Raw genomic sequence first — 25,013 nt, 5'->3', positions numbered from 1 at the left:
GAAATCAGGCAGTCAGGAGGAATGATGTGTTGAGGAGAGAGTTCAATTTCAGAAGCATCTGAGGAACGAGAGAGAGCATCGGCCCTAATGTTCTTATCAGCAGGTCGAAAGTGAATTTCAAAATTAAATCGGGCAAAGAACAGAGACCACCTGGCCTGACGAGGATTCAGCCGTTGGGCAGACTCGAGGTATGAGAGGTTCTTGTGATCGGTGTAAATAATAACTGGAAATCTCGATCCCTCCAGCAGATGCCTCCATTCCTCAAGTGCTAATTTAATGGCTAGAAGCTCTCGATCCCCGATGGAGTAGTTCCTCTCCGCCGGAGAGAAGGTCCTAGAAAAAAAACCACAAGTAACAGCATGCCCGGAAGAGTTTTTTTGTAGAAGGACAGCTCCAGCTCCCACTGAGGAGGCATCAACCTCCAATAGGAAGGGTTTAGATGGGTCAGGTCTGGAGAGCACGGGAGCCGAAGAGAAGGCAGACTTGAGTCGTTTAAAGGCGTCTTCCGCTTGAGGAGGCCAAGACTTGGGATCGGCATTTTTTTTGGTTAAAGCCACAATAGGAGCCACAATGGTAGAAAAATGTGGAATAAATTGCCTGTAATAATTGGCGAACCCCAAAAAACGTTGGATGGCACGGAGTCCGGAGGGGCGTGGCCAATCTAAGACGGCAGAGAGTTTATCTGGATCCATTTGTAGTCCCTGGCCAGAGACCAAGTATCCTAGAAAAGGAAGAGATTGGCATTCAAACAGACATTTCTCAATTTTAGCATAGAGTTGATTGTCACGAAGTCTCTGAAGAACCATACGGACATGCTGGCGGTGTTCTTCTAGATTGGCCGAAAAAATTAGGATATCATCAAGATATACAACAACACAGGAGTATAACAGATCACGAAAAATTTCATTAACAAAGTCTTGGAAGACAGCAGGGGCGTTGCACAGGCCAAAGGGCATGACCAGATACTCAAAGTGTCCATCTCTGGTGTTAAATGCTGTTTTCCACTCATCCCCCTCTCTGATGCGGATGAGGTTATAGGCGCCTCTTAAGTCCAATTTAGTAAAGATGTGGGCACCTTGGAGGCGATCAAAGAGTTCAGAGATGAGGGGTAAGGGGTAGCGGTTCTTAACCGTGATTTTATTAAGTCCGCGGTAGTCAATGCAAGGACGTAGAGAGCCATCTTTTTTGGATACAAAGAAAAATCCGGCTCCGGCAGGAGAGGAGGATTTACGGATAAAGCCCTTTTTTAGATTCTCCTGGACGTATTCAGACATGGCAAGAGTCTCTGGGGCAGAGAGAGGATAAATTCTGCCCCGGGGTGGAGTAGTGCCCGGGAGGAGGTCGATAGGACAATCATAAGGCCTGTGAGGAGGTAGAGTCTCCGCTTGTTTTTTGCAGAAAACATCCGCGAAGTCCATATAGGCCTTAGGGAGACCGGTTACTGGAGGAAGCACAGAGTTACGGCAAGGGTTACTGGGAACCGGTTTTAGACAGTTCTTGGAACAAGAGGGCCCCCAACTCTTGATCTCCCCAGTGGACCAATCCAGGGTTGGGGCATGAAGTTGAAGCCAGGGAAGTCCAAGGAGAATTTCCGAGGTGCAATTGGGGAGGACCAAAAGTTCAATCCTCTCGTGATGAGATCCGATGCTCATTAGAAGGGGCTCCGTGCGGAAACGTATGGAACAGTCCAATCTTTCATTGTTTATACAATTGATGTAAAGGGGTCTGGTGAGACTGGTCACTGGGATGTTGAACCTGTTGACGAGAGAGGCCAAAATAAAATTTCCTGCAGATCCAGAGTCCAAGAAGGCCACAGAAGAGAAGGAGAAGGCAGAGGCAGACATCCGCACAGGCACAGTAAGACGTGGAGAAGCAGAGTGGACATCAAGGATTGTCTCACCTTTGTGCGGAGTCAGGGTACGTCTTTCCAGGCGGGGAGGGCGGATAGGACAATCCCTCAGGAAGTGTTCGGTACTAGCACAGTACAGGCAGAGGTTCTCCATGCGGCGTCGTGTCCTCTCTTGAGATGTCAGGCGAGACCGGTCGACCTGCATAGCCTCCACGGCGGGAGGCACAGGAACAGATTGCAGGGAACCAGAGGAGAGAGGAGCCGAGGAGAAGAAACGCCTCGTGCGAACAGAGTCCATATCTTGGCGGAGCTCCTGACGCCTTTCGGAAAAACGCATGTCAATGCGAGTGGCTAGGTGAATAAGTTCATGAAGATTAGCAGGCATTTCTCGTGCGGCCAGAACATCTTTAATGTTGCTGGATAGGCCTTTTTTAAAGGTCGCGCAGAGGGCCTCATTGTTCCAGGATAATTCAGAAGCAAGAGTGCGGAATTGTACGGCATACTCGCCAACGGAAGAATTACCCTGGACCAGGTTCAACAGGGCAGTCTCAGCAGAAGAGGCTCGGGCAGGTTCCTCAAAGACACTTCGAATTTCCGAGAAGAAGGAGTGTACAGAGGCAGTGACGGGGTCATTGCGGTCCCAGAGCGGTGTGGCCCAAGCCAGGGCTTTTCCAGACAGCAGGCTGACTACGAAAGCCACCTTAGACCTTTCAGTGGGGAACTGGTCCGACATCATCTCCAAGTGTAATGAACATTGGGAAAGGAAGCCACGGCAAAGCTTAGAGTCCCCATCAAATTTATCCGGCAAGGATAGTCGTAGTCCAGAAGCGGCCACTCGCTGCGGAGGAGGTACAGGAGCTGGCGGAGGAGATGGTTGCTGGAGCTGTGGTAGTAACTGTTGTAGCATAACAGTCAGTTGAGACAGCTGTTGGCCTTGTTGCGCAATCTGTTGTGACTGCTGGGCGACCACCGTGGTGAGGTCAGCGACAACTGGCAGAGGAACTTCAGCGGGATCCATGGCCGGATCTACTGTCACGATGCCGGCTGGCAGGTAGTGGATCCTCTGTGCCAGAGAGGGATTGGCGTGGACCGTGCTAGAGGATCGGTTCTAAGTCACTACTGGTTTTCACCAGAGCCCGCCGCAAAGCGGGATGGTCTTGCTGCGGCGGTAGTGACCAGGTCGTATCCCCTAGCAACGGCTCAACCTCTCTGGCTGCTGAAGATAGGCGCGGTACAAGGGAGTAGACAGAAGCAAGGTCGGACGTAGCAGAAGGTCGGGGCAGGCAGCAAGGATCGTAGTCAGGGGCAACGGCAGGAGGTCTGGAACACAGGCTAGGAACACACAAGGAAACGCTTTCACTGGCACTAAGGCAACAAGATCCGGCGAGGGAGTGAAGGGGAAGTGAGGTGATATAGGGAAGTGCACAGGTGTAACACTAATTGGAACCACTGCGCCAATCAGCGGCGCAGTGGCCCTTTAAATCGCAAAGACCCGGCGCGCGCGCGCCCTAGGGAGCGGGGCCGCGCGCGCCGGGACAGGACTGACGGAGAGCGAGTCAGGTACGGGAGCCGGGGTGCGCATCGCGAGCGGGCGCTACCCGCATCGCGAATCGCATCCCGGCCAGAGGCGGTATCGCAGCGCCCCGGGTCCGTGGAACCGACCGGAGCGCTGCAGTGAGAGGAGTGTAGCGAGCGCTCCGGGGAGGAGCGGGGACCCGGAGCGCTCGGCGTAACAAGGACATAGTTCCGAAACGGACTTAGGGGTGGACGTCTCTGTATTGCGCTCTTTGCTTGTACTGTACATGTGGGTATAAGTGTTTGCTGCTATTCTGCCATTGTTTTATAACATGTTTGGACATTTTTGCCATTTAAAGGGTACATCTCATCAAATAAACTTTTGATATATTTTAGATTAATGAATGTTGAATAACTTTCCAATAGCATGTTAATGAAAAATATGCTTCTTTCTATTGTATTTTTCCCGATCAGTCCTGTCAGCAAGCATTTCTGACTCATGCTGGAGTCCTAAACACTCAGAGCTGCCAGCCTGCTTTGTTCACAGCCAAACAGGCTGTGAACAAAGCAGGCTGGCAGCTCTGAGTGTTCTCCTTTGTGAACAAAGCAGACTGGCAGCTCGTAGTGTTTAGGACTCCAGCATGAGTCTGAAATGCTTGCTGCCAGGACTGGTAGGGAGACCCCTAGTGGTCATTTCTTCAAAGTGGAAAATTAAATAGAAAGAAGCATATTTTTTAATAATATGCAATTGTTAAGTTATTCTGCATACATTAATCTATAATATATCAAAAGTTTTTTTGATGAGAGGTACCCTTTAACTATCATATATGCACTTTAGCTAGATATAGAACTTTCTGTGAACCCTTATGCTGCTGACTACCGACCCATACCCTATTGTGGGATGGTCATTATACCTATAAATACCATGTCAGTGTGATTCATGAGATGTCCTTTTGTCAGACGCCTTCTCAATTTTTAAAGTTGTTTTTTAATAAATAAAATTTGTTTATATCACATTATGTCTGCTTCAGCCATTTTTGTGTAGGTTTTGTAGTTTAACGCTGAGTTAGCACCAATTACCTAGTCCAATACCATTATCCTAGGAGTACATGTGGTAGCAATACTTGGCACCCCTCCAATATATAGGAATTATACTGTGGTTTTTTGGTTTTACTGGTGGCAATGGATATAACCTCTCTGTTATTGAGCATGATCTGGGTATTGAAGCCATGTGACATTTTTTATCTAATGATAAAGAGATCCCAGCAGGTCAACAATAATTTTTTTAATTGGACTTTGGTTTATACTTACCTATAATTATTTTGAATTCCAGAATTAAATCTACACCCAGCATACCGGGACTGCTATGGGAATAATACACAGAGGTTCAGCACCTTGAGAAAATTAGAAAACTTTTGGATATATAAGTTAAAAACCTTAAAGGGGTACTCTGGTGGAAAACAGTTTTTTTTTATAATCAACTGGTGCCAGAAAGTTAAACAGATTTGTAAATTACTTCTATTTAGAAATCTTAACCCTTCCAGTACTTATCAGCTGCTGTATACTACAGAGGAAGTTCTTTTCTTTTTGAATTTCTTTTCTGTCTGACCACAGCGTTCTCTGCTGACAGTCAGGAACTGTCCAGAGCAGGATAGGTTTGCCATGGGGATTTGCTCCTGCTCTGTGCAGTACCTGACATGGACAGAGGTGTCAGCAGAGAGCACTGTGGTCAGACAGAAAATAAAAAAGAAAAGAACTTCCTCTGGAGCATACAGAAGCTAATTGCTGGAAGGATTTTTTAATAGAAGTCATTTACAGATCTGTTTAACTTTCTGGCACCAGTTGATTAAAAAAAAATGTTTTACACCGGAGTACCCCTTTAATGTTTTTTTATTATCTTTTATATGGTCTTTTATTATCCTTTCACAATTCTTTCTCTTTTATTATAATCCATGTCTACCATGTGTATATTTATTCATTTTTTAGTAGATATTGTAACATAATCATTACTGTTTTATTTTAGTCACCATTATTAATATCTTTTCTACTTATATTCTAATTAATAGATTTTTATCACCTGCTATATATCATAATTATCTATTAGGATTTGTTTTATGTCATCATGTCTCCATCAGCCCATATAGAATGTTTTTTTTTAGATCTATAAATGATATGCATTATGTATATATTATAATTTTTATTTGTATCATTTCTTTTTTTAATACTGCATAATATGCGACCATGCTTCTCCATGGCTCAGCCTCCGTACACATTTAATTCTTATATTTATTTCTGCTGCGCTACTATGTATGTATTGATGACGGCGCTCTGCAATGTCTGTTGTTAAACTGAATCAGGCTAAGTTTCCACTTTTGGAAAACTGCCACTGCAGTTTTTGAGCCAGAGTCAGAAGTGGATCCATAAGGGAGGAGAAGTATAAGGCCTTCCTTTATATGTCCTATTCCTTTCGAATACATTTCTGGCTTTGGCTCAAAAACTGCCAGAAAAAAAACCAAGTGGAAACCGCGCCTCACAGATCTTTGCTGTCTAACTTCTGCGCTCAGTATTGTCATGCTTTGTTTTGTTTTCTAGCGGCAGGATCCTCATGTTTATCCACTGTGTGTCATCCCCATTCAAGTTCAAGCCTCATTGTGGTGGCCCAATAGGATATGCTGTTTACCCACTGTGTGTTAAGCCTCATTCCCATTCAACTTCAAGCCTCATTATCTTTCTATATGTGTATTATTTTCTATATGCCCTTATTATAAACTCATTATAATTATGACATTTATAGTTACATCTGTGCATGATGATTTTTTTTGATTTATGTGGTAACTGTGACTCCGCCCCCAATGTGTTTGGGTGCCATTTTGTTGCTCTATATATTGTGCCTCTGAACTGTTTGTACTCCATCAATCTGAATGAAGAAGTGGTGCCCCTGAAATGCATCATTGCACCTGTATTTTACTATTTGATTTAATCGCTTGGAAGTATCTCTGGATTTGTTTCTCCTCCTTCCTTGACCAGAAGTAGCAATAACAGATAAGTTTAATACTTTAGCTTTTATGATGTCTGAATTATTTGAGGCACCAAGGTGAGATGTGGATGGTTCTTCTCAAAAAGTTTTAAAGCAGACCTGTCAGTAGATATACAGGGTAAAGATAAAAGCCACAGCTAAATAGGGTTCCAGGCATATTTTTTTAAATCTATAACCATTTTTTTGAAAGCCGAGGTACGTGCTCTCAAATCACCCAAGTGCAAGTGTTCACACAAAAAAACGTGCACGAGGATGCGGTCTATCGCAAGCCCTTTTCCAAAAGGAGAGAGGCCCCCCAACAAACCAAACCCTTCGCCTCCAGGCCAAAAGGCACCTACAAGGTTCCAGGTACAATGTCCCCTTTCGCCGAAGCTACTCGAGGACCGAAGGTGTTCCCGGCGGACAACTAGGCGTTAACCAGGTTGTCACCAAGGAACCAGTAAAACCGGTTTGGCATCCTGCCGAAGCAAGGATGCCACGGGGTATAGCAGGAAGGTGAGGAACTTGATGGCCACACACCTCCCCTAGACCGGCAGGAGGGACACCCAGAAGGGCTACCGCACCCTACCAAATCCTAGTGGACAAACAGAATACAAAAAGGTGGACACAGTGACAAAAATAATAAATAAATAAGTGGATGTGTGCAGTGTGTAATACTGCCCGGACATCCGACCGGATCTATAAAAATTCCCAGATCCTACCCGGAAGGCCGGGATACTAAGGGTGATAGAAAAAGTGTGTGCTATGTGCTTTCATTCAAGTGGGGTTGCCAATCCCAAGTTAATTCCGGCACCCTGGGGTCACCACTCCCAGGGCACTTGTGCACCTCGGCCTTCACTCTACCCGGACCTTAGGGCAAGATCCAGCAGGGAACAGGTCTCATCAGGAATGACTGCTGTGCTATACAGCCATCCCTGGAACACCTGTCCTACTGTGTGGTTCCCCATCCTGCCTTGGTGGTCTTCCAACTAACAGGAAGGGTACTACACTTGATCTTAGCCAAATGGCCGAGAAGCGATTTTTTAATCTATAATCATGCCCAGGGGGTGTTCCCCAGCATGACAAGAATCCAGAGTTTACCATCCCATCTCCTCTCATTCACTGTTTCTGTATCTGCTTACATACTCATGGGTAGTTATATGCAAACAGACATGGAAAGGACGTTTTCCTTTGTTATTGGACAATTGTCATTCTCTGGATCAACACAGGTTGAACTTGATGGACTCTTGTCTTTTTTTGCAATGTTATAAACCATGTAACTATGGGCCGCTAACACTAGGCTTTTGCCTTAGACACTTTAGCCCAATTTACATATTAAAAGTAACAGTCTTAGGATCACATACAATGAAAAAATGTAGGTGGTGTGATTTGCATTCTTTCCCAAGCTTGGTTAGCCCAGTCCAGGATAGCAATATGTGCCTGACAGCGTCAAAAAGGGTGAGTATATTACTGGGGCACTATATATACAATTTAGGGGCACAATTTATGAAATTCAGGAAAGGGCATGGCACAGTATAAATTAATAATTTGGGGGGCAGGGTTTGTATTATAATAATTTTTTAGGGGACACCGTGAGTAATGATATGCTCAAGTGACATTAGTGATAATATTATTTTTTGAGGGTGCAGCTTGTGTCATCATTAAATTCAGGGGGTACAGTGTGTAAAGATATTTTTAGAGAATACAGTGTGTCAGTATTGTATTCAGGGACCACAGTGTGTAGCATTATTATATTCTGAGTGTCTAGTACTATGAATAGCTTGTCTTAGTAGAAATTTTAGAGTTAAAGATGTCTGGATGAAAATGGCATACCTGACATGAATATAACACTTTTATCCAATCCTCCTCAGTCCGTGATGCTCTTTTCCTCACTGTTACCTCGTTTTCTTCTGTTTGGGTGTTAATGCTGACTTTTGTTTGAATTCAGTGGGATTTTTTTAAACTTTATTTATAAATTTAGTTAAGGGAAAGGACACATGGATAGAGATGTCGCGAATTGTTCGCTGGCGAACAGTTCCCGTCGAATTTCGCATGTTGGCGTTCGCATCGCCGGGCGAACATATGTGAAGTTCGATCCGCCCCCTATACTTTAACATTGCAGTAAACTTTGACCCTGTGAGTCAGAGTCCGCAGACACATTACAGCCAATCAGCAGCAGTCCCTCCCTTCCAGACCCTCCTACCTCTTGCACAGACGCCATTTTAGCCTCATTCAGCATGCTGCAGGCTTAGGAAGTGGAGGGTTAGAGAAGCTGCTCCTGCTGTATAGGGAAAGCGATGGCTAGGTTGCTGCTAGGTGGTGTATTCAGGGTCCAGTTTACTCCTAAAGCACTAGTGTAACATCTGCTTTAAGGACAGCACCCAAAAAAAGATATCAGTCCTGGTTGGGAGGGAACCGCTGGTAAAAAGGGGTACTCCAGAATCAAACTTAAGTTCCTTCAAGCAACTAACTACTACAGTATTCAAAGGGCTGAAAGATATCAGTCCGTGTGTTTTGCAACAGCTGTTGGCACCCTGCTTGGGGACCACTGCTTAAAAGGGGAACTCCGCTGGCAAGCTTTTTTTCTTTATAGCAACTAACTACTACAGTATTCAAACGGCTGAAATATATCAGTCCGTGTGTTTTGCAACAGCTGCCATTTTTCCTGTCTGCAGGGCAAATTGTGTCACCCTAGTGCAAATCACATTAGGTGTGACAGTTGTGCAAATAAAAAAAAAAAACTTTATTGGCCGTTAAATAAAATCAGTCGTCACTGTTAGTTCACGTCACAGTTGCCATTTTTCCTGCCTGCAGGGCAAATTGTGTCACCCTAGTGCAAATCACATTAGGTGTGACACTTGTGCAAATTTAACCAAAAAAATGACAGGCAGAGGAAGGCCACCCCGCAGGGGCCGTCGTGGTGCTGGAATTCCCTTTGGCCCTAGAATGGCCAGTGTTCAGAGGCCACGTACCCTGAACCCCAAAAGTTCTGAGGACTTAGTTGACTGGCTATCACAAGACACCCAATCTACTACTAAGGCTTCCGCTCGGAACATTGACGCACTGCCCTTCTCCTCCTCTAGCTTAGCTTCGGGCACCTCTCATGCTACCATTTGCCCGCCTGCCGCCACCACCAACACTACCACCACAGCAGCTTTACTTGATCTGTCAGAGGAGTTATTTACACATCAGTTTGAAGACATGAGTGATGCACAACCATTATTGCCAGAGGATGTAGTTAACAGGGATATGTCTCAGTCAGGCAGCATTACACACATGGACGTACGGTGTGATGATGATGTTGTACCCGCTGCTACTTCCTTTCTTGAGGTGTCAGATAGCGGTGAAGGTGTTGATGATGACGATGTGTCCGTGGATGCCATGTGGGTGCCCGCTAAAAGAGAAGAAGAGTGGGAAAGTTCAGATGGGGAGACAGAGAGGAGGAGAAGACGAGTTGGAAGTAGGGGGAGGTCGTCGCAAGGAGCTAGTGGCACAGTCAGACAGCATGCATCGGCACCCGGGGTCAGCCAGACGGGACGCCAATCAACGCATGCTGTTGCCACCACCAGAATGCCGTCATCGCAGAGCTCAGTAGTGTGGCATTTTTTTGTGTGTCTGCCTCTGACAACAGCGAGGCCATTTGCAACCTGTGCCAGAAGAAACTGAGTCGTGGGAAGTCCAACACCCACCTAGGCACAGCTGCTTTGCGAAGGCACATGATGTCACATCACAAACGCCTATGGGATCAGCACGTCAGTACAAGCAGCACACAAAGTCAAAGCCGCCATCCTCCTCCTGGTCCAGCATCTTCAGCCAGGTCAACCACTGCTGCCCTCCTTGCCTCCTCTCAACCATCCGCCTCTCCGTCTCTCGCCTTGAGTAGTTCCTGCTCATCTGCCCACAGTCAGGTGTCTGTCAAGGAGATGTTTGAGCGCAAGAAGACAATGTCTCAAAGTCACCCCCTAGCCCGGCGTTTGACAACTGGCTTGTCGGAACTGCTAGCCCGCCAGCTTTTACCATACAAGCTGGTGGAGTCTGAGGCCTTTAAAATATTTTTAGCCATTGGGACACCGCAGTGGAAGGTACCCGGACGAAATTTTTTTGCACAAAAGGCAATCCCCAATCTTTACTCCATTGTGCAAAAGGAAATTATGGCATGTCTGGCACACAGTGTAGGGGCAAGGGTCCATCTGACCACTGATACCTTGGTCTGCAAAGCATGGTCAGGGCAGGTATATCACCTACACTGCTCATTGGGTAAACCTGGTGACGGCTGCCAAGCATGGAATGCGTGGCTCTGCAGAGGAGTCGGTGACACGGCCACGACTTGCAGGCAGGCCTGCTGCCACCTCCTCTACTCCTCCTACTCCATCCTCTTCCATAACATCCTCGGCCGAGTCCTCTTTCACTGCTGCGTCTTGCTCCACATCACCAGCACCCCCCCAGCTCCCCAGGTGCTATTCCACATCACGGATACGGCAGTGTCACGCCATCTTGGGGTTGACTTGCCTCAAAGCGGATAGTCACACTGCACCAGCGCTCCTGTCGGCCCTGAACGCACAGGTGGACCAGTGGCTGACTCCGCACCAACTGGAGATCGGCAAGGTGGTTTGTGACAACGGAACAAATTTGTTGGTGGCATTGAGGTTGGGCAAGTTGACACATGTGCCGTGCATGGCACATGTGTGTAATCTGATTGTACAACGCTCTGTGCTCAAGTACCCAGGCTTACAGGATGTCCTGAAGCAGTCCAGGAAGGTGTGTGGCCATTTCAGGCGTTCCTACACGGCCATGGCGCACTTATCAGATATCCAGCAGCGAAACAACGTGCCAGTGAGGCGCTTGATTTGCGACAGCCTGACACATTGGAATTCAACACTCCTAATGTTCGACCGCCTGCTCCAACAAGAAAAAGCTGTCAACGAATATTTGTATGACCGGGGTGCTAGGACATCATCTGCGGAGCTGGGAATTTTTTTGCCATGTTACTGGAGGCTCATGCGCAATGCCTGTAGGCTCGTGCGTCCTTTTGAGGAGGTGACAAACCTGGTCAGTCGCACCGAAGGCACCATCAGCGACATCATACCGTTTGTTTTCTTCCTGGAGCGTGCCCTGCAAAGAGTGCTGGATCAGGCAGTAGATGAGCGTGAAGAGGAAGAGTTGAGGACACCATCACCACCAGAAACAGCCTTATCAGCATCGCTTGCTGGACCTGCGGCAACGCTGGAAGAGGATTGTGAGGAAGAGGAGTCAGAGGAGGAATGTGGCTTTGAAGAGGAGTAGGAAGACCAACCACAGCAGGCATCCCAGGGTGCTCCTGGAAGAGGATTGTGAGGAAGAGGAGTCAGAGGAGGAATGTGGCTTTGAAGAGGAGTAGGAAGACCAACCACAGCAGGCATCCCAGGGTGCTCCTATCTGGTTCCGTGGTGTTGCACGTGGCTGGGGGGAAGAAGATTATACCTTCCCTGACATCACTAAGGACGAGGAACGGGATATGAGTAGCTCGGCATCCAACCTTGTGCAAATGGGGTCTTTCATGCTGTCGTGCCTGTTGAAGGATCCTCGTATAAAAAGGATGAAGGAGAACGACCTGTACTGGGTGTCCACACTACTAGACCCCCGGTATAAACATAAAGTGCCTGACATGTTACCGCATTACAGCAAGGCGGAAAGGATTCAGCAGTTCCAAAATAAATTAAGAAGTATGCTGTACACAGCGTAAAAGGGTCATGTCACAGCACAACAGGGATCTAACAGGGGAAGAGGTGAAAGTAATCCTCCTCCTCCTCCCACGAACACGCCGGCAAGGACAGGAAGCTGTACAGACATGCTGTTGATGGAGGACATGCGGAGCTTTTTAAGTCCTACACATCGCCACAGCCCTTCGGGGTCCACCCTCAGAGAACGTTTTAACTGACAGGTAGCAGACTACCTGGCCTTAACCGCAGATATAGACACTCTGAGGAGCGATGAACCCCTTGACTACTGGGTGTGCCAGCTTGACCTGTGGCCTGAGCTATCCCAATTTGCGCTCGAATTTCTGGCCTGTCCCGCCTCAAGTGTCCTGTCAGAAAGGACCTTCAGTGCACCAGGAGGTATTGTCACTGAGAAGAGGAGTCGCCTTGGTCAAAAAAGTCTGGATTACCTCACCTTTCTTAAGATGAATGAGGGATGGATCCCAAAGGGACTGACACTGGGCGATACATTTGACTGAACAAGGCCTGATCAGATGACCTGCCTTGGCCTAAAAATGGTCCACACGCTGCTATATTTGAACTCTGAATGCCGGATGACTTGCGTGACTTATCCGCCACCAACTAGGGTTCAAGCCGCAATGTTTTAGGGCACTTTCTGCCTGGCAAAACAAATAGAAAATGTTCAGGCCGCTGCTACAGCAGCGGCTGCGACAATACCAAATTTTCCAGCCAGGTGTACATGCCTAATTTTTCTGGGCTCTGCTGCTGCACTTGTTATGGTGCTGCAATTTTTATGACCGCTGCTACAGCTGCGACAATACCAAATTTTCCTGCCAAGTGTACATGCCTAATTTTTCTGGCCTCTGCTGCTGCACTTGTTATGGTGCTGCAATTTTTCTGGCTGCTGCTACAGCTGCTGCTGCGACAATACCCAATTTTTCATCCATGTGTACATGCCTTATTTTTCTGGCCTCTGCTGCTGCACTTGTTATGGTGCTGAAATTTTTATGGCCGCTGCTACAGCTGCAACAATACCAAATTTTCCTCCATGTGTACATGCCTAATTTTTCTGGCCTCTGCTGCTGCAATTGTTATGGTGCTGCAATTTTTATGGCCGCTGCTACAGAAGCGGCTGCAACAATACCAAATTTTTCAGGCATGTGTACATGCCTAATTTTTCAGGTACTTTCTGCTGACATCTCTGTCCATTTTTGCAACCGTGGATATTAGATGTATACTCAGGGTAGCATGGTGGCTCAGAGGTTAGCGCTGGGGCCTTGTGTTCAAATCCCACTATATGCTGCCTCAAGGGGGGGCTCTAACTATGTGCTGCCTAATGTGGGGGAATCTTATGTGCTGCCTAACATGGGGGAATCTAACTATGTGATGCCTAAAGGGGGGGATCTAACTATGTGCTGCCTAAAGGGAGGCTCTAACTATGTGCTGCCTAATATGGGGGAATCTATGTGCTGTCTAAAGGGGGGAATCTAACTATGTGATGCCTAAAGGGGGGCAAAGCACGTTATTCCAAACCATTTAGGAATAATAGTTGGTGCAGAGTCTGGTTTTAATCCATAAAGGGCATAAATCACCACAGTCCAGGTGTTAGTCCCCTTGAAACAACTTTTAAATCACTATTATGGCCAGAAAGAGTCCCTGTGGGTTTTAAAATTCGCCTGCCCATTGAAGTCAATGGCGATTCGCCCGGTTCGCAAACTTTTGCGGACGTTCGCAAACCAAAAATTTTATGTTCGCGACATCACTACACATGGATCTGTGGATGGAGGTTTGGGCTTAGGCCCCTTTTCACACTCCATTAAAAGACCTGTTATAAACTTCCGTTAGAAAAGCCTTAAAAACGGATGATAAACGGCCGTTACAAAATCCCATTAAAGTCTATGGGATTTTTGATTATCCGTTCAAACCAGTTATAGCCCGTCATGAATAATGGCACAGGCACTAATTTTTTTCCCGACAAAAATAACAGTGGAATAACGGCCATTAAAATTTTAACATTGAAGTCTATGGCAAACGGATGAGCCTTTAATCCATTTGCACCTGGTTTATAATATCCATTATTACTTCTGAGCATGCTCAGAAAAGGTGACATCAGCAGACTCCTGCAGTGCTGAGGGACTACTACTACTCCCATCATGGAACAGACTTTTTTCCGTGATGGGACTAGTTGTTCCCCAGCTGCGGGAGTCTGCCAGTGACTGGGGAGGCTACATTAATGTTTGTACTACTACCCCCATCATGGAACAGACACTGTTCCATGATGAGGGTTGTAGTACATGGGCTAAGGAATTGATCACATCGGGTCTCACTTCTGAGACCTGATGCGATCAGAAGTTATTAAACAGGGGAGTTATTAAACAACTGCCTGGTCATCTTCTAGCGCTGTCACAGTGCACAGCAGGGGCATGCCGTTAAATTCCCTGCTGTTCATTTCTGTATCAGACAGAGAGGAGCAGCAGAGAATGGAGAGACCTGTCTCCCCTGTGCACTGTTATAGCGCTCCATTCCCCGCCGCCGCCAGTAGCTGACCTGTCCCCACTGTGCGCTGCTTCATTCATTCATTCCCGACCGCTGCCCGACATGTCCCCACTGCTGCCCTCTTCCAAGCACAATCAGAGTGCACAGCAGGGACATGTCAGCCTGTTCCCCCACTGCTCATCTCCGTACCCGACAGAGATGAGCAGTGAGGAATAGACTGACATGTCCCCGCTGTGTGCTCTGATTGTGCTTGGACATGTTGGGAACTGGTTGTGGCGGTGGTGAATGAATGAAGCAGCGCACAGGGGGGACAGTATGGAGATGAGCAGCAGGGAATGGAATGGCATGTCTGTAGTCAGAGGTGTTAAAACGGCCATAAAATAAGAGCACATGATGGATATTATAACTGGCCTTAACGGATGAATATGCCCGTTATTTCAGCCATGTCAATTCAAACCGGCCATTTGCGTCGATTCTGGGTCATACAGGTCTCCGGTGACCCGGAAAATAAGGGTGATCGGTACTGAAACAACCGATCAATAGCAGATCGGGGGGGGGGGGGTTAAAGTTCAGTTCCCCCGCTCTGCCCACCCATGGGTGTACAGGCAGCGCAGGGGAAATGTGGGAGCAGCGGCTTACCGGCTCCAGGCGCTGATCCTGACGTCATGCGTCGTCAGATCCTGATGTCATGCGGCGGGCAACATCGGCGGTGATCTGGGTAAGTGGCCTCTGGAAGTTCTGGAGGACCACAGTTTGGAATCTCTTAACTGTAGCCTTCCAGATGTTGCATAACTACAACTTCCAGCATGCCCAGACAGCCGTTTGCTGTCTGGGCACGCTGGGATATGTAGTTTTGCAAAATCTGGAGGGCCACAGTTTGGAGATCACTGTAGTCCTCCAGATGTTGCATAACTACAACTCAGCTGTACGAACAGCAAACGGCTGTCTGGGCATGCTGGGAGTTGTAGTTGTGTGCCTCCAGTTCTTGCATAACTATAACTCCCAGCATGCCCCCATGCATCAGTACATTCTGGGAGTTGTAGTCTTGCAATAGTTGGAGGCACACTGGTTGGGAAACACTGTTAGGTAACAGAACCTAACTCAAGGTTTTCCAACCAGTGTGCCTCCAACTGTTGCAAAACTACAACACCCAGCATGTACTGACAGCTGAAGGGCATGCTGGGAGTTGTAGACATGGAACAGCTGGAGGATTGCGCACCTTCCCCCCATGTGAATGTACACATAGGCAGGTTTAGGGTAGATCACATGTAACCGATCCACAGCGTATTTTACACTGCAGATCCGCTGGTGACGTGTCCCATTTTGTGCCTCCAGCTGTTGCCACCCCCTTCCCCTGCCTTGCCCCACCCTTGGCCTGCTTGCAGCAGCAATCCGCCGCTGTGAGAAGCCACCCAAGTAGAATGCGTGTCGCCGAGTCCATTCAGACATCACAAAGCAGCTGCGATGTCTGAGTACACTACACATGCGCAGTGCACTCAGACATCACGGTTGCTCCGCGACGTTAGAGTGCAATCAGTGACTTGCAGGCCCCCTATGTGGCTGCCCACAGCAGCGAATTGCCGCTACGAAGAGGCCAGGGCCAGGGCGAGGTGGGGGAAGGGGGTGGCAACAGCTGGAGGCACAAAATGGGTTGGGTCACCGGCGGATCCACAGCGTAAAATACGCTGCAGATCCGTTATGTGTGACCCTACCGTTACAGTGAGTTTCCCGCTGCAGGTTTCAGCTGCGGCAAATTTTCTGCGGCAGCTCAAACTCCCAGCGGAGAAACTCTCTGTGAACCCGACCGTGTGAATGTACCCTAAAAACACTACACTCCACAAAATAAAGGTTAAAACACTACATATACACACACACTTACACAGTTACACCCCCACCACCACCACCACCACCCCCGGAGGCACCCTGCTTGCATCCGGGTCTGTCCTTATGCAAAACCCTAATTTAGGCCTCAACTGCACATGGCGCTCTCTCACTCCGGAGCCCTGTCGTATTTCAAGGTAACAGTTAAGTGGCACATATGAGGTATTTCCGTACTTGGGAAAAATTGTGTTACAAATTTTGGGGGGCTTTGTAATGAAAAGGAAAAGTTGGTGTCTACACCAGCATGTTAGTGTAAAATTGTTTAAAATTTTAAATTTTTTACACTAACATGCTGGTGTTGTCCCATATTTTTCATTTTCACAAGAGGTAAAAGGACAAAAAAGACCCCCAAAATTTGTAACGTAATTTCTCCTAAGTACAGAAATACCCCATATGTGGACGTAAAGTGCTCCCCTCGGTTGCTCCCTCAGGAGTGAAAGTGCACCTTGTACATTTGAGGCCTAAATTGGTGATTTGCACAGGGGTGGCTGACCTAAACACAGAAAAAAACACCCAAAAACACCCATTTTGGAAACTAGACCCCACACTGAACATAACAAGGGGTATAGTGAGCCTTAACACCCCACAGGTGTTTGATGACTTTTCGCAAAATTTGGACGTGAAAATAAAAAATGAGATTGTTTTACTAAAATGCTGGTTACCCCCAAATTTTTCATTTTCACAATGGGTAATAGGAAAAAAGCCCCCCAAAATTTGTAACACCATTTCTACTGAGTAGGGAAATACCCCATATATGGATGTAAACTGCTTTGCGGGCGCACTACAGGGCTCAGAGGAGAAGGAGCACCATTGTGCTTTTGGCTACAAATTATTTTGGACTTTTTTTTTTGTTTTTTTACGTGTAAGCCTTGTTATTTAACTAACCTTATCTTTAAATAGTTCGGACATTTGCGCATGCGACAGTACCACATATGATGTTTATTTTTTATTACATTATTTTATTTAAAAAATTGGGAAAACTGGTGTGATTCAAACTTTTGTTTGGGAAGGGGTTAATTCTCTTAACCCTTTTTTTTTTAGACTTTTAAATTTTTTTTAGTCTCCAAAGGGATACCATGCAATCTTTTGATTGCATACACTGTACTACACTGTGTTGTCACTGCTCTAACCTGCCAAGCATTTATTCATTGGTTATGTGATTAGAAAGGAGTACAGTCAAGCCAGCTATTGGTCCTTCTCTGTGGAAGTGATTGATGAGGTCACTTGAGAGAGGTTCTAAAACCCTTTGGACAGCATTCTTTTGAGTCATTGCCCCAAAGCCTCGTCTCTAACTTGATGAAACATGTTAGGAGGGCTATGTAAAATGTTTTAAATGTCTGCTCATCTCTGACTGAGTACACACTGCAGGTGTACTCTGGATGTATATTTTTTTATAAATGCAGTGTGGTTGAATAGCGACCATGACTTACAGATAGTGTTACGGTAAAGAGTGCTGAGTTTTAAACCCTTTTCTTTTGGATCTTATTTAAACATACAATAAAAGTTATGCTTTATTGATGTTGTAGTGAGGGAGAAAATGTATACTTTACTTTTGACAGTGTTTTGTATTTTTAACCTCTTCAGGATGCAGGGCTTTGTCTGAACCCCCTGCGCCCACTCCTCTGCTATGAAGCGGGGTCACGAGCTGACCCTGCCTCATAGCGGGTCTGTCCTGGCAGATATCAACGGCCGGGACCCATGTCTAATGCCGGACATCACTGATCACAGTGATGCCAGGCACTGATTGCTGCGTCTAAGATGGAAAAAAAAAAAAGCATTCTCGGCAGATCAGTCTGGCTGATCGGGATCACTGCGGTGAAACAGCGGTGTCCCGATCAGCTTACAGGATGACGGGAGGGCCCTTACCTGCCTCCTTGCCATCCGATCTCCTCTGCGATTCTCCAGCCTGGTGAGCAATCGAGCGCAGGTAACACGTAATGCTACGCTATGGCATAGCTTTGAACAGTGTATGCAATCAGAAGATTGCATGTAATAGTCCAATACAGTCAATGACGTATTGGGTAATTTTGTATACCCTAAAAAAAACTAATAAAAAGTGATCAAAAAGGCCCATCAAAACAAAAATGGTACTGATAAGAACTAAAGATTACGGCGCAAAAAAAATTGCCTTCATATAGCCTCGAATGCGGAAAAATAAAAAAGTTATAGGGGTCAGAAGATGACAATTTTAAAGGAGATCTGTAGTGCAATATAAATGATTCCCTATCCGAAGGATAGGGGATAAGTTATAGATCGCGGGGGGTCCGTGCGCTGGGGCCCCCCGGGATCTCATGGACGGGGCCGCAGCAGTATTCTGTAAAGGGGGCGTTCCGTCCGGGCATGACGCGGTGGCCGACACGCCCCCTCCATGCACCCCATAGAGATATATGGAGGGGGCATGTCTTCCGCGGCTTTCTGCTGGGGACGAAACTTTACTTCCTGCAGACTGCTGAGTCCCTGTCCAGGAGATCCCGGGGGGGGCCCAGCGCTCGGACCCCCCGCGATCTATAACTTATCCCCTATCCTTTGGATAGGGAATAAGTTATTTTTTGCTGGAATACTCCTTTAAACATGCAAATTGTGGTGCATATAGTTATATTTTTTTCGTAAAATAAAACCTACGTAAATTGGGGATCCTTGTAACCTTATGGACCTATGGAATAAATATAAGGTGTCGTTTTTACCGAAAAGTGCACTGCGTAGAAACGAAAGCTGCTAAAAATTACAAAATGGCTTTTTTATTTTGTCCCACCCAAAAAAAAAATTGTTAGTTTTGCCATAGATTTTGTGGTGAAATGACTGATGTCATTACCAAGTAAAATTGGTAGTGCATAAAACAAGCCCTCATATAGGTCTGTAGGCGGAAAACTGAAAGTGTTATTTTTAGAAGGTAAGAAGGAAAAAACGAAAGTGCAAAAACGGAAAAACCCTGAGTCCTTAATTAACTGGTGTTATTTTCACCCCTCATTTGGGTCTCCGTTTTAGATTAAACACTGAACCAGTGCCCAAAACTGGACAGCATATTCCAGGTGAAGCCATTGATGGCCACAGTTGTTGGCCATTTGTTTTTCATTTGCTTTATTGTGCTTTTTCTCTTTCCAAGGCAGATTGCTTTCAGGTTTTATTATATCCTGACACTTTGACATCTTTCATGTTCTACCTGTATGTTTTTCTTTCGTAACCCTAACATTTTTTTTTTACATTTACACCAAATTCCATACAGTTGACTGAAAACAACCAACTTCTTTTTCCACACTCTGTGTTTGATCTCCATTTTATTAACTCCAGACTACTTTTTATATATAGATTTGTGTGCCAATATTTATTTGTAAAAAATGCAAAATAACAAGGTACTTTCATTTTTTTTCCTCTACTTGATCTAGAAAAACAAAAGCCAATAATTAAAATAGTTTCCTTTCATTTGCTTGAAATCAGTTTCAGAAGCCAGAATGTTATTTTTGGGGTTGTTTTTTGTAAAGTCTTTTTTTGTGGTAAATTCAGGATTCGATCCCATTTGACAGTAGCAAAAAACAAAACGTTGCAAAGATTAGAGCCTGCAATGGGATCTCATCTAAAGTATTTTGCATAGTATAGATGAACTGCACATACAATCATATGTACGCAACCTAATTTACATAATCCAAACATATTAAGTTTTCCTGCAAAATTCGACATAAATTTCTCCAGCCAACACTCAGTAAATCCCTACAAATTGACATGAGGTTTAAGCCTGAGACTATGGCTTATACAAAATATGGTTGTAAAATTGCATTTAAAAACTGGCAATGTTTATAATAAAAATAACTAAATCTGACCAAAATAGGAAAAAACTAAGGTACATATGTGAAAAAACAGCAATGTTTACAACTTTGTAAAAATAAAGAAATAATAATAATAATGATAATAATATAAAACAGTAGAGTTCACTGGGAACATGGTCAAAAAATGATGAAAATCTATAAAATAAAAGTGGCTTTTTTAAAATACATTTTTAATGGTTAAAAATTGTTAGGGTAAGGGTTATTTATTGTGGGGCTATGTTTACAGGGATTTGTGTTTTTGCTTCTATGACTCCCTCTCCTTATGTGCACTTCATTATACTGCTGCAATTCCCACCTGACTCGTTCCTGCATATAAATACAGGAAGAAATATGACTGTAAACTCAAGAATACACAGTCCAGCATGTCATCATAATTGAATTAATTCATCACATATTAGTAAAACCATGGAACTAATCTTTTGATTTTTTTTTTCTAAGGCAGAAGGGACAGTAAATTAATTAAAATTAAGAATCTGCTGCATTTTAAAGTTGACTCTTTTCAAGACATAAATAGACTGTGCTGCATTCATAGCTGCAATTCACTGAAAGAAACAGTATGATTTTGATTTCAATAATAAATGAGCAAGTATATCAACAAAACTGCTGGCGGGGAAAGTCTGGCAGTGGCAGCATCTCAAGTAAAATATGAAATTATATTTTCTTTTCATCACCCTACTTTATACAGACTGCCACATGATTGAAAGCTTTAAAAAGATATAATATTGAATAAAATGATGAAAGTGCCCCCCCCCCCCCTCCTCCTAGTATTGAGAGAGAATGGTTCCAGGCCGTGATTATAATAGAGACTATAATATAATATAGACTTTCGTAATTCTTATTAAAATCCTGTAAAGGAGTTCTCCATTGTTAAAGCCAGTGGGGGGCCAAGTTGGCAGGCCTATCACTAAAGGACAGGCAAAACAAGCAATTTAGGACACTCTAAAAAATAATTTTAGAGTGTCGTGTTCTCGAGTTCCTGTGTGTTGCCGCCAACACACAGGATCTCGAGAACAGGACACTCTAAAATTATTTTTGTGGACCTGAGGAAGGCGTGAGAACACGCCTAAACGTGTTGTCCAGTTGTGCCTTTTATGTACCAATAAAAAAGAATCATGTGTATCTATTGGCACTTTGACTCATTTCACGACCACAGTAGAGCTTGGAAGACAGAACCCTCGCATTTTCTGTGCTTCTACTTCCTTTATTGGTAAGAACAAGGGACACACAAATTCACTCAGTAGCAAAGCAGAGGTTGATAAATCTCGCATTACAAAACCACATTGTGCTGGAAAGGCGTGATTACATGTTGTTTAGGTGGCTTATTAACCAATGGGAACATCATTGGTTTGCCTTAATTATAACTCTCACTGCTTTTTCAGAGTAGCAGAGAAGGCGCCATCTATGTGCGGGGTAAGACAGCTGTGTGTAAATCAGAGGCAGCTAACATACTTAAATGTGTGTTCTGAATGCATCTAACAACTGATCACTTTTAAAGTACAATCTAGATGTTATATACATGAGTGCATGTTTTGTGTGTAATTGTGTGAACCTCCTGAAATTCGATTTGATTCTGTTTTGATGGCCAATTTATATATGGGTAAGCACCAATTCATAGGGCATTACAATTTACCTCTAGGTAAGTACCAATACAGGAGCATGGACTCCTGTACACTGTTTGCCTTGCTGCTTTGCACCCGTCCCAGCGAATATAGAGTGTAAGCAGTGAGGCTACCTGACACACTTGTCTGGACTAGTAGATGTTAATTGTACAAGAAAGCATACTGTATAGCTTCCTGCTGAGTATACAGAAGCAGAGACTCCTGTTTCACCCAAAGTGAATTCGGGAAAAATATTATTTCTTCCAAATCAATTTGCTCAAATCTAGTTTTTATCTATAACTTAGCTCAGTGCACGAACATATAACTTAGCATACATATAACAAACATGCAGTAACTTCACTAAATGTGGACAGGGCAAAACTGTCTAACATAGTAACATAGGAAAAGATTTATCAAAACTTGTGCAAAGGAAAAGTTGTCCAGTTGCCCATAGCAACCAATCAGATTGCTTCATTCATTTTGCAGGGGCCTTGTTAAAAATGAAAGAAGCAAGCTGATTGGTTTCTATGGGCAACTCAGCAAGTTTTGATAAATCTCCCCATAGTTCATAATGTTGAAAAAAGACCAGAGTCCATCAAGTTCAACCTATAACCCTAATGAGTCCCTACTGAGTTAATCCAGAGGAAGGTAAAGAACAAAAACAAAAAAAACTCATACTAAAAATTCCTTCCTGACTCTAAATATGGCAGTCAGAATAGATCCCTGGATCAACGTTCTGTCCATATAGATCTAGAATCCATAACTTGTAATATTTTATTCTCCAAAAATGCATCCAGACCCCTTTTAAATTATTTTACTGAGTTAACCATGATCACCTGCTCAGGCAGAGAATTCCACAGTATCACTGCTCTTACAGTAAAGAACCCCCATCTGTGCTGGTGTAGAAACCTTCTTTCCTCTAAACATAGAGCATGCCCCCTTGTTATAGATACAGTCCTGGGTATAGATAGATCATGGGAGAGATCTTTGTAAGGTCCCCTGATATATTTATACATAGTTATTAGGTCTACCCTAAGCATTCTTTTTTGCTAAACTAAATAACCCTAATTCTGATAATCTTTCTGTGTACTGTAGTCCTCCCATTCCCCATGTTACTCTTATTGCCCGTCTTTGAACCCTCTCCAGCTCCACTATATCTTTCTTGTACACTGGTGGCCAGTACTGTACACAGTATTCTATGTGTGGTCTGACTAGTGATTTGTACAGTGGTAGAATTATTTCCTTGTCGTGGGCATCTATGCCCCTATTGATGCACCCCATGATTTTATTTGCCTTTGCAGCAGCTGCCCGACATTGACCACTACAGCTAAATTTACTGTTAACTAAGACTCCTAAGTCCTTTTCCACGTCAGTCGTTCCAAGTGTTCTCCCATTTAATACATAATCCCAGGATGGATTTTTCTTCCCCATGTGCAGCACCTTACATTTATCAGTGTTGAAACTCATGCGCCACTTCTGAGCCCAAACCTCCAACCTATGCAGATCCATTTGTAATAAATCGTGCACTGTCCTCTATAGTGTTTAGTATCATCTGCAAAGATTGCTACTTTACTATTCAACCCCTCTACAAGGTCATTAATAAATACATTAAATAGAACAGGACCCACAACTGACCCCTGTGGTACCCCACTAGTGACAGTCACCCAATCAGAATAAGTACCATTAATAACCACCCTCTGTTTCCTATCACTGAGCCAGTTACTTACCCACTTGCACACATTTCCCTCCAGTGCAAGCATTCTCATTTTATGCACCAACCTTTTATGTGGCACCGTATCAAATGCTTTGGAAAAATCCAGCCTGGTGCTCACCTCCTCATAAAAGCTGATCAGGTTAGTTTGACAGGACTGATCCCTCATAAAGCAATGCTGATATGGAGTCATACACTTATTTTTATCAAGATACTCCAAAATAGCATCTCTTAGAAAACCCTCAAACAATTTACATACAACGGAGGTTAAACTAACAGGCCTATAATTCCCGGGGTCACCTTCTTAAATATTGGCACCACATTTGCCATGCGCCAGTCCTGGGGAACAGTCCCTGTTACTATAGAGTCCCTGAATAATAAAAATAGGGGTCTGTCTATTACATTACTTAATTCCTTTAGAACACAGGGGTGAATGCCATCTGGACCTGGCGCTTTGTCTATTTAGATTTTTTGTAGGCGGCACTGAACTTTTTCCTGGGTTATACAGGTGACCTGTACTGGGGAGTTTACCTTATCTCGCTGTATTTCACCTGGCATTTCATTTTCCTCAGTGAATACAGTGGAGAAGAATTTGTTTAATATATTTGCTTTTTCCTGATCCCCATTTATAATTTCCTCATCATCTTTTAACCCCTTCATGACCCAGCCCATTTTCACCTTCATGACCTGGGCATTTTTTGAAAATCTGACCACTGTCACTTTAAACATTAATAACTTTGGAATGCTTTTACTTATCATTCTGATTCCGAGATTGTTTTTTCGTGACATATTCTACTTTATTTTATCGGTAAAATTTCACTGATATTTGTATCCTTTCTTGGTAAAAAATCTAAAAATTTCATGAAAATTTTGAAAATTTAGCATTTTTCTAACTTTGAAAGTCTCTGCTTGAAAGGAAAATGGATATTCCAAATAAATTACATATTGATTCACATATACAATATGTCTACTTTGTGTTTGCATAAAAAAATTGACAAGTTTTTACTTTTGGAAGACACCAGAGGGCTTCAAAGTTCCGCAGCAATTTTCCAATTTTTCTCAAGATTTTCAAAATCTTCATTTTTCAGGGCCCAGTTCAGGTTGGAAGTGGATTTTAAGGATCTTCATATTAGAAATACCCCATAAATGACCCCATTATAAAAACTGCACCCCCCAAAGTATTCAAAATGACATTCAGTAAGTGTTTTAACCCTTTAGGTGTTTCACAGGAATAGCAGCAAAGTGAAGGAGAAAATTCTAAATCTTCATTTTTTACACTCGCATTTTCTTGTAGACCCAATTTTTTAATTTTTACAAGGGGTAAAAGGAGAGAAATCACCCTAAAATTTGTAACCCAATTTCTCTCGAGTAAGGAAATACCTCATATGCGTATATGTAAAATGTTCGGTGGGCGCAGTAGAGGGCTCAGA

General features: G+C 44.4%; 1 protein-coding gene across 6 annotated transcripts in view; it reads left to right on the top strand.

The window, feature by feature from the left end:
- Positions 1 to 25,013, top strand: part of MACROD1 (mono-ADP ribosylhydrolase 1) — a 578,339-nt gene that overhangs the window by 521,152 nt on the left and 32,174 nt on the right. Inside the window, exon 8 of one of the 6 annotated variants that reach the window (XM_056527248.1) lies at positions 5,957 to 6,106. The exons of the other annotated variants lie outside the window; for them this stretch is intronic. Coding sequence (XP_056383223.1) covers positions 5,957 to 6,030 — 74 coding nt within the window. The 3' untranslated portion in view covers positions 6,031 to 6,106. Of the gene's footprint in view, positions 1 to 5,956; positions 6,107 to 25,013 lie in introns of those variants that run through there. 6 annotated transcript variants of the gene reach the window in all.

Source organism: Hyla sarda, chromosome 6 (assembly GCF_029499605.1).
Source record: "Hyla sarda isolate aHylSar1 chromosome 6, aHylSar1.hap1, whole genome shotgun sequence".
In the NCBI taxonomy this organism is placed as follows: Eukaryota; Metazoa; Chordata; class Amphibia; order Anura; family Hylidae; genus Hyla; species Hyla sarda.
This window is presented reverse-complemented; position numbering and strand designations above follow the sequence as displayed.